The following is a 12,857-nucleotide window of genomic DNA, read 5'->3' as shown; positions in this document are numbered from 1 at the left end:
ATGAAGGATGTGGAAAGGAGGGGGCTGGGACATCTTGCTTAGTATCTTTTTTCACGTAAAGTTTAATGAGAAGAATAAATCAGTAAACTGAACTTGGGATTCTGCGTTGCCAGCCAGTATCATTTGTCCGGGCCACCCAGAGCGGGCCAAATCTGTACCGCAAGTAGTTAGGTCAACTGGTAGTAAGCAGGGAAAGAAAATCTTCCCTTGTTTCTTTGAGATCTACTCTGGCAACCAGGTCTGTGATGATGCCTAAATCTCTGCGTCCTTTTGAGTACTCCTCAATGCGCAGACAACTGGAACCGTGAGATGACTACACATCTCTCGCTTTAAAAAATAACAACAGAACAAAACAACAAAAAAACCGATGCTGGTAGCCCAGGAGGGATGACTAACAGGTAGCAGCTATCGCAGATGGGAGACTCCTGAGAACTGGGGTCGGGGACAGCAGCTACAGTGCACACTGCCCACCACAGACCACAGCGGCTTCGCGTGACCGCCAGAAGCGTGCAAGTCGCAGTAGGCCGGTGAAGGCCGCCGTGACCCTTGCGAGCCTCCGTAGGAGCGCGCTCTCAAGATGGCCTCTCGGGGGCCAGCGGCGCCCAGTACCACCGTCGCGCTCCGCCACGGTGCTGCTAGCGAGCTTCGCGCCCGGCTCCGCGCGCCGCTTCCGGGGATGGGCGTGGCTCCTCCCGGCCCCGCCCACCGCGGGCGTGCCCTTGGCCGCGTCGGTCCCGGCCCGTCAGTCGGCCCGGCGGGGCGGGCGGCAGTCCCGGCCTGGGTACTCGCACCGGGAACGTTGGTCCCGGAGGCGTCTGATCGGCCACAGGGCCGGGGCGCACAGGCGGCGTCACCATGTTCTCCCTCAAGCCGCCCAGACCCAGCTTCAGGTCCTACCTCCTGCCGCCGCCCCAGGTAAGCAAGCGCTCGCGGCTCGGCGCGCGGGCCGCCCGGGACCTGGACGCGAGCGACGCGGGGCAGCGCGCCTCCCGGGAGCCACGGGCGCGGTGGAAACTTGTAGAGCTCCACGGCGGCCATTCTCTGGCCGAAGTCCTCCGGTCCCTAGTCCTGCCGTGTGACGAGACCTTAGGGACCGTCCCGAGCTGCATTTCTTTTCTTCGGGGTCGGCCACCAACCCTGCTGTAACTGCCAGATGGTTGCAGCGCCGTGGACACCTAGCAGAGCTTACCTGTCTAGCAATTGTAAACTCTTGAGAGCAGCTTGGGCTACTTACTGTAAAGGTGTTGACTGTCAGGTTCTCAAGTCTAGATGAGTAGATCTGAAAACGATCTCGGTTTGGACGGGAAAGGGTTTTAAGTCAAAGTCTGTCGCATGTGTCATCACTTAGAAATTTTGACTTAGTATCGCATGAGGGGATGGTATTTGGGTTTTGCTTTATTTTGTTCTTGTATTTCAGACTGACGATAAGATAAGTTCCGAACCGAAGATTAAAAAACTGGAGCCAGTTCTTTTGCCAGGTAAATTTCAGAATTCTAACGTGTTTTGGACTGACATTGTATGAACAGTATTGTGCGGTTAACTTTCCTTTTCTATTATTTTAAACATTCTCCAGTTTAAAAAAAAAAAAACTTTACAAGTGAGAAGAGAAAGAGTTGGCCAGACCTAAATGGTGTTTGTCTAAGAAAGTTTAAAGTACCATAGAAGACTTTCGCGAGCATAACTACCTCATTATCTTTTCTGCCTTCCGAAATGTTCCTTTAAAGACATAGCTAGTTGTTTGCGTAGTGAAAGTTCTTTTTGCCCTGCATATGTGTTGGCATCTCATGATTGATAATCAAGTCATTATCTAATATGTTATGATGGTATGAAAAGCATGCCTGTGTCTCTAAGCGAATGACAGTGCTCAGCAGACATTGAATTACTCTGTAATTTTTTTTTAAGTTGTCAGCTGTGTGCAAATTCGTTTTTTTTTTTTTTTCGGTTTAGAACTTTGTTTCCCAGTAGAGGCATTATTGACCTTTCTGGCTGGACAGTTCTTTGTCGTGCGTGGAGTTTTCCTGAGCTGACAGCCGTCCCTACATCTTCAGCCTGTATCTGTTCGGTGCCTGTGGTACCCCATCTCCTGCTAACTAGCTGTCATGTCCTCAGCACAGCAGAATGTCTGCAGGCATCGCCCTACGTGTGTGTGTGTGTGTGTGTGTGTGTGTGTGTGTGTGTGTGTGTCGGTCCTTGTGTGCCCCCTTAAGGTCAATCTCAGGTTGAGAAAGACTTATTGGGAACGAATTTACCCTAGACGAAGGACCCAACAAATAGAAATAGGGATTCATAGGGACAGTTTTACTGTCCAAAAACTTTTGATGACTATTTTGTATTACGAAACAGTCACACAATAACTAAAGAAAAATCAGTTGTTTAATAAGATTATTGGGGCAAATAACCAGACAGGCAGGAAGGCCTGTCTTAAACTTAAACTATAATCAAATACCAGTTTGTTATGTTAAAAAACCCAGAATTATTATTTAAATAACATAAGTGAAACTTTGTAGAGAGTAACTTAACAAATGTGGAAAGTTAGTAAGTAGGGACAAACAACTGGTCAACCTTGGGTTCTGTATAGTAGATGCCAACTCTAGACTTCATTATTAGAGTTACATTTTTCTGGATTTTGTTAGTGTCTTTCACTCTGTTTACTAAGGAGCCTTCTCTGTGACCCCTGAGAGCGAGCAGCGTACATACTGAGCAACCCTTGCTCCCTGTGCCCTCTGTTCTCTGCCGATGTTTGCCATGGTCGGCATATTCAGAACAGCAGCAAGGGAGACAGTATGCATGCTGACTGAGTGCCTGTGAGCTCCTGAACTTTGATTTCTGCTTTGAACTGGCCCGGTTCTTAAACAACTGATCCTCTTCTCTGCAAGTCTGTGCTTTGGTACTAAAAACAAGGTAGGCTTAGCTATACATGCTCATGTTGTGTCTTTTAAAATTAATATTAAATGTACGATATGCTTAGGAAAAGTGTCAGTGAGTATAACTATGGTCGAAGATTTTTTTTTTTAGTGAAGCATTAGTCTTTAAAATTACTAAAAAAATAATCATTTTCTGGGGAAGATTTTAACCTCAGTTTCTGACTGTGAGCAGGCATACTTTTCCCAGAAATAATACTGGCTTCTGTTTAATTGCCTGCTAAGAAGCTGCCTGACCTCCATTAGTTTTTCTCGCATGAAAGCTTATGTCCCATTTAAACCCCACACTTGGATGCATGGTAAAGGTGATGTCCAGTTTGTCTTTGCTCCTCAGTTATCCTTACAGAATAGAGAGCTGACCTTGAGTTGTAGAGTCCCGCCCCTTGCCTAACCTCTCCTGTTCTTACATTCTTGTCCCCATATTTCCATGCTCTTTGAGGTAGTGCCCTGACTGAGCATCCCACTGGGGTCCCCTTTTTCTGCCTCAACTCTAATGTCTAATCTGTGATCACTGCTAGGAACCGAACCATGCTTCTGTCTTCTGCCCACAGCATGGTGTTGTACTCGTGTACTCTGGAAAGCAAGTACAAAGTATAGTTCTCTAACAACCTAGAGTAGTGCGGGTTGTAGGTCATGGTAGATTGTGTGTTTAACATGCTAAATATGTGCAGGGCACTGGGTTTGTTCCACACCATTACAAAAACGACAACCAACGGGCAACCATAAAGACCTAAGCTAGGGCAGCACTCTTACTGAGGGCTTGGCTCATACAGTTCTGGCCTTCACTGTAGTCAGGGGACAAGAGAAAATTTGTCCAAGTCACCTGTGACTTTCTTTACACAGAATAAGAAGTGATTGTTGAGTGATATAGTATTGCACACTATGTTTTGGCTTACTGCCTTAGGTCCAAGGATATCCTACTTCAGTTGCCCTAAGTTTGAACTTTTAATTCAATAAGCAGATGAAAATTAGAATACAAAATCAATTGTTTATGTGCCTTTATTATGTGCTCTATTAGGCCTTAATGCTAAGTTTAAAATGATCCCCATCATTTATTAAGTACAGAAAATTGAAGAAAATACTAGTAATTTAATTCAGATTCTGGTTTATGTTAGTAATTTTCAACTTTGCTGGTTCATGAAGCCCTTTGAGATGGGGATTGTATCAAAGTTAGCTTTGTGATCCTGATTTGTACATGGTGCCTGAAATGTGACACTGAGCTATCGCTGAGTGAATGACCAAACAAAAGGACCCCGCCCTGTTTAGACCTTTTGCTACCTTAGGCATGCGTGTGTGTAGACAGACAGACCAGGTTCTGGTTTTAGGAGCAAGAGAAACGCTGCTGTTTCGTGGTAGACATCTTAAGAGAATTGCACCCGAGCCTATAATTGGAGTGAAGTACTGTGTTATCTTAGTTACCATTCTCTTTGTCATTAGCTCATTATATGAATCCTGTTTCCTTAGCATATTATTGTATAGATGCAGTCATTTTATGCTTTTAGAAACTAGGGTATTACATTAAAGTGTGTAACTGTGTATGTGTGTATGGATGTGAGCCCGTGAGGACCTCCTGGGTACGAGGCTTTGTATAGAAGGGAAAGGTTCCTGAAGTACAGTGATCTAGATCACAACAGGACTCAGAGGGGATTCCTTGCTGCCTGGACAAGATTGTGATCTGATAAGTGGTTCCCAAATTCCAGGAAGGACCAGGGTAATGTTTGGGGCAATTTATGTATGTATGTATGTATGTATGTATGTGTGTATGTATGTATGTCTATATGTACATATGTATTTATTTAACTGATCTATTGAAACAGTATTGTCCAGGCTGGTTTCAAACCCTTGGGTTCAATGATCCCCTGGCCCCAGCCTCCCTCCCCAGGGGTGGCACTCTGGGCCACTGTGCTCAGCCTGAAGTGTTTTTTGCTAGGCCATGGTTGAAGGGACAGTCAGGAAGATGGACACTTTCTTTCTTAGGGTTGAAATTAATTGATGTAAACATTGTTGTGCTGACTTTACCGTCTAACTTCTTTGATTTAGGATATATTCTTTTGCTGAGTAAAACATTTTAAATTGGCAGAATACAAAGTTAGGAACTCTACTTTAGTCCCCCCCCGCCCCTTTTTAATGTGTAGCTATGGTTTAGAATGTGAACTGAAAATCACAGGATGAGATTATTGTCAGTACAGCTTGGTGAGCACCTGCATAGATTATCAGTTACTTTCTGTCGAGGTGTCTTCCTTTTGACAAATTGTTGTAACACAACTCTACCCAGCCAGAGTGTGGTCATCACAGCACAGCCTGCCTCTAGATATGTGTAGGTTCCTACTAAGGAAAGCATTTGGTAGTGCCAATTGTCCTTTGATTCCGGAAAACTCGGGTCAAAGAATGGAGAGCACTGAAGGGATAGTGTTCAGGCCCTGGGTTTTATTGTCCTTGATATCCAGCTGACACACAAAGCTGCAGAACTTCCTTGTTGCTAACCTGGTTCCTGGCATGCCTTGACATCTGAGCTCACATCCTTGGCTGATGCACCTTATAGGTCAGTCTTCACCACAGCCTTGTCAGGCAAGGTACTAATTTGTCTCCATTTGGCAGGTAAGAGAACTAGCAGGAATTAAGGAAGCTGCGCAGTGTTGCAGGGTCTGCAGAGGCGGAGGCGACTGCCAAGCCTGGCTCCCATACTGTGCTGTTAGCACAGAGCAGCATGACCCACGTAGCTACGCTGGCGACTTTCATATTCAGATTTATGCTTTGAAACTGTGGTGGGCAGACTGAATGTCAGTCAAGAGAAAATCCTCTAGTGAGATGGAAAGAGCCATGTCTTTGGCTGTGCTTCTTTTTTTTCAACAGTGACAGATTTGACCCAGCTTGAGGAAGAACTTTCAATTTCAGCTGCCAAAAACTGGAATGTCTTAAGAGGTAGTGATTTCCTGTTGCTGGCTTTGCCGAGGAGCGGCTGGTAGAATGCCAGCAGCTTGTGATTGGGATATGAGATTTGCTATGAGGAGGAGGGCTTGGTGACCTTTGCCCATGTCTCTCCCTGAGGCAGGATCTTTTTAAGGCTCCTAGAGGTGGGAGGGAGAAGTTGAAAAGCTATGACTAACTAGAATGGATTGCTTTGTTTAACAGGTATGGAATGCCCGGTGTTACTTGGCAGAGGTTTTTTGTTTTTTTGTTTTGGGAAGGGTGGGGGGGGGGTGGAAGGTGGGATTCCTCCCTTACACAGTTTCAGTTTAGTGCGGGAAATGCTGTAGAAGAGGAGAGCAAAAGTTGGAAGGGCTCAGGATAGTCACCTAAGTCAGACTGGGGACTCTGCTCATCAAGGAGTGTCAGCAAAAGCCTTCTCAGGAAATGTTTGTCATCTGAATTTTGAGTGTCAGCAAAGCCCTGGCCACTGTTCTGAAAGCCCTGTGTCAGCTCAGTTCATTCTTCCCCCTTCCCAAGTCCAAAACCAACAGCACTTTAGTTATAGGGATCAGCTCGTGGGCTGATAAGGGATGCCCTAATCATCAGACCTCTTGAGGTCAGATAGGGGAAGTGTACATCCACAGGCAATCTGGAAAAATGACTGCAGCATTGGTGTGTAGCTGTCTTAATTTATTTGTTATGTCTTCCTTGTTCGTGCCATTTATATATTGTTCTTGTCTTCTGCCTCATCCTGCATCTCATTTCCTCAGTTAGCTTAGAAATCATTGGCTGGCAAAACAACACAAACATGTCTTTTAAAGGGCTCCTGTGATGCCCATCTGAAGATGGCTTCCTCGATGAGCTGGACTGAGGTTTGCATTGGTCAAAAGCCCGGTAATGTGCCCTTGAACCTGTGGTGTTCAACTGCAGCACTTTAGCCTTCGACTTGAGCTTCACCTGGAGCCTTCACAGAATGGCAGCAGTGTGTTTCTTACGTCCTCCTGCACTGCCTCAGGCCAGCACACTGCTCACTGCTCACATCAGTCTTTCCACTGGTGCTTAAAGGCTCTGAACTTCTTAAATAAACTCCCACTTGAGCAGGATAAACTCCTAAGTCTTTCTGTAGGTTTGTTAACAGTCTGGCTTACTAAGTTGCCTGATCCTGGGGACTTAGGTTTGCTGCGATCAGTCTGGCTCTTCACTGCCTCCCAGATACTTTACTCATTGTCTGGGTCTTTGTCACTGTCACCACACATTCTGTATTGTCACAATCTCTTCTGTTCATCATTTCACTCTGGTCCTTTCCCCGGACCTACACCATAGACATGGTCTTGCCCCCATGTGCCTGCACATAGTGGATGTGGTGCTTGGATGAAGGCTTTGGGGTATGTGAATGAGCTGCACAGCCACCACCATTAGCAGCACACATATGTTTATCTGATGCATACCTCAGACTTGCAGTTACAACTGTTTTAAAATTAGGTTGAGTAACTGGTAACAGCTTACCCCATACTATTCTTGAGTGTCACAAGCCCCATGCCCAGGGAATCCTTCCTGGATCAGGTAAACTGGAGACTGGTTCCCGTTTCAAGCCATGTGTTGAGTTACAGAAGATTTTGCCCTGGACTATTTTCCAAACTGATATTTATGGGAAAATTTATTTCTATTTACCAAACATACATTAACTTTCTAACTGTATGACACATTAACAGTAACTTGTACGATCTTTTTTGTTGTCCTTGGAGATTATAATTTTCCTTCCCTATACCATTTGGATATCATTCTCTTTGCATTTCTTTTCTCATTTTTCTTTCCAGGTAGAAGGGTTTTGAGGAAACTTCAGTGATTTCTCGGTCCCCTCCCAGGCCTTGGTAGAAACTCTCAGCTAGCTTCTAATTGACAAAGTTTGCTTGGGTGCTTTTGCTCTTCCCACAAGGAAACCAGTTTCCTGCTTGCTTGCTCCTTAAGAGCACTCTCTGTTACTTCTCAAAGCTCTGCTGGTAATGTGTACAGTTCCTCTGTGGCTGAACATGCTAAGTCGGGAGTTGGAAGAAGTGATGGAGCCATTGTGAGCCATCCCTAGCACACCACCTCTCATTCCAGAGCCAGTAGAGGGGCGCTCTCCAGGAAAGCCCATGGTCTCTAAAGTTTTATATGAGTTTCTCCTTCAAGATTTTGGTATTTTGCTTTATATTAAATTTTATTTTTTTTGCTTTATATTAAAAAATACCTCAGAGATAAATAAAAACATTACACACCAAGGGCCAGAGTAAAGAAGAAAATGTATTTCTTGTATCTCTCACTACTCTTTGTAAGTGTGTTGCTTTGTGTATTTTCTTCCCTATTTTAAGCGAGGCTGTTTTTATGACAACAACTTAGAACACCTGTCGCTCCTTTGAAATGTTAGGAGAGGACCACTGTTGGGTGAGCAGACAGCACTTTCTGCCTATTGCTGCAGCTCACTGGCGAGAGGCGTCTTGACTTGGATGGACTCTTTCTGAGGGAGGTTTTCTGTATTCATCCTGGTACCGAGTAGACCCCCTGGGTACCCTAGATTGCTGTAGTATTGCACAGGCACCTGCCTTCAGACAAGAACACCTAAATATATTTAAGCTTTGTTTAAGATAATTCAGAGTTGTCATTTTTAAGTAGTCATCTGTAATGCTGGGGTCAGCAGACTTTTTCTGCAAAGTGCCATACAGTAAACGTTGTAGGTATTGTGGGCTAGCTCTGTGTTATAAGTACTCAGTTTTGCCTTTGTCCTGTGAAGTAGCCAAAAGCAGCACAAGAATAATGTTTCAATAAAATTATATATACAAAAAAAAGAGAGAGAGATCTTGGTGTAGCCCAGGGTCTGTGTTTTACCAACCCATGAAGCCATCATCACATACCCCCTTCCTTTGTCTCAGTCTTACTAAATTTGAAGGCTGAATGTTTTCTTCTGGCTGCATTGCTAGAAAGGGCTGTTGTGGGGATGTGGAGAGATAGGTAGGTAGGTAGGTAAAAGATAGACAGATAGGTAGGTAGAAAGATAGATAGAGATGGAGATAGAGATAAAACTGGCAGATGGTACAAGCACAGCCACAGTGTCCTAGTCCTGCAGCCCTTCATTCTTTGCTTGCCATGACTGCCTCTGCCCCTTGCCAGGAAATCCTACAGTGTGACTTGACTTGCTTGTTTTTAGGTGGTTTTTATTTGAATATGACATACATACAAGTACAAATGAATCATAAGTGAATCACAAATCTTGTCTTACTGTAGCATTGTTTTGAGAGTCCTAGTTCAGATAAATTGGTTGGGGTACAATATAAGGTTAAGCAGAAAGTTTGGGTTATAGTACAGGAAGGTATTTTCTGTGTGTAGTGGAAATAATTAGTTCAGTTATTTTAGTCTTATAATTGAGAACAAAGGGGACAGAGGTTGACTATTCAGTAGCCTAGATTGTGATAAGCTCTCGTGGAAGGAGCTAGATAATTTCTTTTGTTTCTCACAAGAATGCAGTTAGGAACAGCACTGTGAATCTTTAATTCAGTGTTGGTACTTGTTCCATGTCACTGTAGCATATTTACATTTATGAGAGTATGTAGAAACAAGGACAGAAGGCTTTTGTGACTGGGTTCCACATCCGTGGATTCTCCCAACTCTTGATGGCAAGTCTTAAAATCACGGTACTGAATATGCACAGTTTTGTTCTTGTCCTTGTTCCCTGAGCAATACTGTGCAGCAACACGGCACTTACATCGAATCGAAGGTGCTTTAAAGACTGCATGCGTTGTGTGCAATGCCCACCATGTGTGTAAGGAGCTTTAGCATCCACAGGGTCTGGGAACCAATCCCCCGTGGGTGCTGAGGGACACTTAATAAGTTTCACATTTATTTCTATTTTTAAAGTCTTAAGAGTGTGAAAGTGATTTAACGTTTTTAGTGGCTAGTCCCTCATCTCTGTAGTAAACACCTGCGCTCCTCTCATATATACTGACTAAGGAATCAGTTGGGACCAGCACTGAGAAGCTACCAGTCCTAGATTATACTCTGGGTGTTGAGGGCAGCTGTGGCAAGTCTGTGATTACATTTGTGTGCTCAGTCCTCGTCTTTCAACCCAATTGGCTGCTTGACCAGATTGAATAGCTAGTTTCAGCACTACTCAGAGCAGCTTGAGTTCTACTGCTGCTGGTTTCTGTTGGGAATATCACCTACTCACTTTAAAAACCGAGCTAGAGAATGTTGAGCCTCCTAGGGGAATAGAGTTGGTTTTTAGGGACAGTCTCACTGTGTACTCGGCCTGGTCTCCTACTCTGGGTTCTTCTGCCTCTGCCTCCTAAGTGCTGGTTTATAGCACCTCATCTGATTTTGTGAGCTGCCTATAAGTCATTTGCTTTACTTATCCACTCGGATCACTGGTTTTATTTCAGTAACCCGGGGCACTGAGTTGATTTTTTTCCTTCATTCGACACTTTCTTAGCATCCACCTAACTAGTACTAGGTACTGTTCTATTCACTAAAGTTTCAGCACTGAACAAAAAGTCTGTTTCCTGCCACCTTTGGATGTATACTCCTGGCTGCGAGGCAAGCATTAAAACTTAAAAAGTGAACATGTGATCAAATTGTAGCTCTGACGCGCACTGGAATTGCAAGTCTATGGTGCAGCGATAAGGGAGATTTAATCTAGGCAGAGAGATTATTTTAAGGCATTCTTCAGCGCAGCCGCTGTCTAAAAGAAAGAATCTTCCAAGACAGAGGGGCGTGTTCAAAGACCCATAAATGGAAGCAGTGTGGTATATAAAAGGGATTCATAGAGGGCCATTGTGGGTAGAGCGGGAGGGTGAGGAAGACAGCTGAGCAGGACTTGGCATTCAAGGCCTTAAGCCATGTAAAGGAGGCTTGTATTCAGGATGGAAAATTTCTTAAGTGATTTGAGCCAGGAATTTGACATGAGTATATGAATTAAATCCTCAGATAAATATTAAGGGTTGTTCTTAAAATTAGCCTCACAAATTTTTAAGAGCTTTGACTAAAATTTATTCATCATCACTCAAATTTATTGTTAACATTTTTGTTAGAGAGGATTGTGTTGAAACTAAAGTTCCATTCTTCATGGAGTTTGGGGATTGTCAGCAAGCAGGTTCTAGTCATCACTGTGAAACTAGTTTTCTGGTAATAGGAACTATAAGAATCCTGGCTTTCTGCTATTGACACTTAAAATGTGCCTTGTATAATTGCATTGTAGGTCTTAAAACGATCAAGTTTTCAATTCCTTTTCAAGAAATTGCTCCTTTCAAAGCATATGAATGCTCTTGTTTGGGTTTTCTAATATTTGTTTTTCCAATCTTCCCTTTTAACTCAAACTTTATTTTAAAGTTTTACTATTTACTCTGTTACAATTTGAGCACAGAGGTTTTATAGAGTATATTTTAAAGCAGATAGAACTGGATGCTGGTTCTCATCCCTTACAGAATGATAAAGACGTGATTGTTAGTGCACATCACATCTTGATAAAACACAGATGCTCCATCACAAATTTCTCAGAAACACCTTTGGACCTTGTTAGCTAGAGGCAGTGGAGCAGAAGCAAAGCCCCAGGCTGGGGCCAGCCTGATTCAGTCAGTTCCGACCCTACAGACTTTTGAGCCTCATTTTGTACCATATCCTTAGGGACACAAAGCACTCCCAATGCCCTCCAAGTTTCAGATGCCACCAGTCACGAAGTCCCTCAGTAAAGTCACACAGTGGTTTGGCGGTTTGTTTGGCATATTTGTAGCTCACTATGTGTTTGATTTTTTTAGGAGAAATTGTTGTAAATGAAGTCAATTTTGTGAGAAAATGCATTGCAACAGACACAAGCCAGTACGATTTGTGGGGCAAGTTGATATGCAGCAACTTCAAAATCTCCTTTATTACAGATGACCCGATGCCATTACAGGTATTTATTTCTATACTGTTTAGTATTGTTAAGACTTTAACTCTAAGCAGAATATATTGTTATATAAATAAGAGATTGTGGAAAAATGGAAAATTGTGAAAAATTATCAATAAATCATTAATGTTGGAAATATTCTCTGTAAAAATTGGAGTTGATGGGCTTAACAAGAGGACATAAATTTATGTGGGTAGGTGAGGGGCGATGGATCTGGGAGGAGTTGGGGGGGGTGAATATGATCAAAATTCATTGTACAAAATTCTCAGAGATGTAATATAAATAATTTTAAAAAATCAAAATATAGTGAAGGAGAATGTCACAACTTGCTTGAGCCATGGTGGTTTTTGTGATTTTGGTTTGTTTTCTTTGGTGTAATATTGGAGACCAGACTAGGGCTTTGTCTGTGCTCTGCTGCTGAGCTCCGCCCCAGTCCAGAGTCTCACTGTGTAGCTCAGGCTGGCTTGGAACTCTTGATCTTCCTGCTTCTGCCTCCCAAGTACTTGATTACCCCTCACAGGAGGCTTAGTGAGACGATTTTAGTGCTCTGCTGCATTTATCCTCGGGGATATCCTGGTGATGTATCCCCAATAAGGGAGTTCTTTCCTTTCCTCCATTTTTAGAAATGTGTTTATAAAAACAAATATTCCTTCTGACTAATCATGAAGAGAAAAACACAGTTATTTGGCATACAATATTATAAATGTTGAACATTTTAATGATTTGCTTGTTGGTTTTCTAACTAATTAGCTCTTTTCCCAGAAACTTGAATTCTACTTTCTAGCATATAGTAAGAGTGAAAAAAAATGACTAAACGTTTATTTCTTTAATAAACCAAACATTTCTTTGAGTGATCTGTGTGTAAGTATATTTTATTTCTTGTAATCATTCACTAATTTTTCAATATTTTCTGTATATTTTTATGTGCATTAATCTTCTGAATTATATTTAGGCTAAATTTAAGGCATTAACAAGACTTGATATGCAGGGAGATAAGCTCATCTCTTGTGGACTTGTGTTTCCCTTTTGATTTTGGCATGATTGAATGCTCTCTGGCCCCAGGCTTCACTGAGCAAGAGAAACCTTAAATCTATCACTAGGACCAGTGATAG

At 43.1% G+C, this 12,857-nt stretch overlaps 1 protein-coding gene across 1 annotated transcript in view; it reads left to right on the top strand.

Annotated features, from left to right (window-relative positions):
- Positions 1 to 734: 734 nt before the first annotated feature.
- The window catches only part of Mtmr10 (myotubularin related protein 10), a 57,132-nt gene continuing 45,009 nt past the window's right edge, over positions 735 to 12,857 (top strand). The window contains exons 1-3 of the mRNA XM_041655338.1: positions 735 to 915; positions 1,418 to 1,478; positions 11,615 to 11,751. Coding sequence (XP_041511272.1) covers positions 856 to 915; positions 1,418 to 1,478; positions 11,615 to 11,751 — 258 coding nt within the window. The 5' untranslated portion in view covers positions 735 to 855. The remainder of the gene's footprint in view (positions 916 to 1,417; positions 1,479 to 11,614; positions 11,752 to 12,857) is intronic.

Source organism: Microtus oregoni, unplaced genomic scaffold (assembly GCF_018167655.1).
Source record: "Microtus oregoni isolate MIOR12 unplaced genomic scaffold, Mior012 000000F_ref0000247, whole genome shotgun sequence".
Taxonomy (NCBI): Eukaryota; Metazoa; Chordata; class Mammalia; order Rodentia; family Cricetidae; genus Microtus; species Microtus oregoni.
The sequence above is the reverse complement of the archived record's forward strand: the minus strand, read 5'-3'. Positions and strand labels throughout refer to the sequence as shown.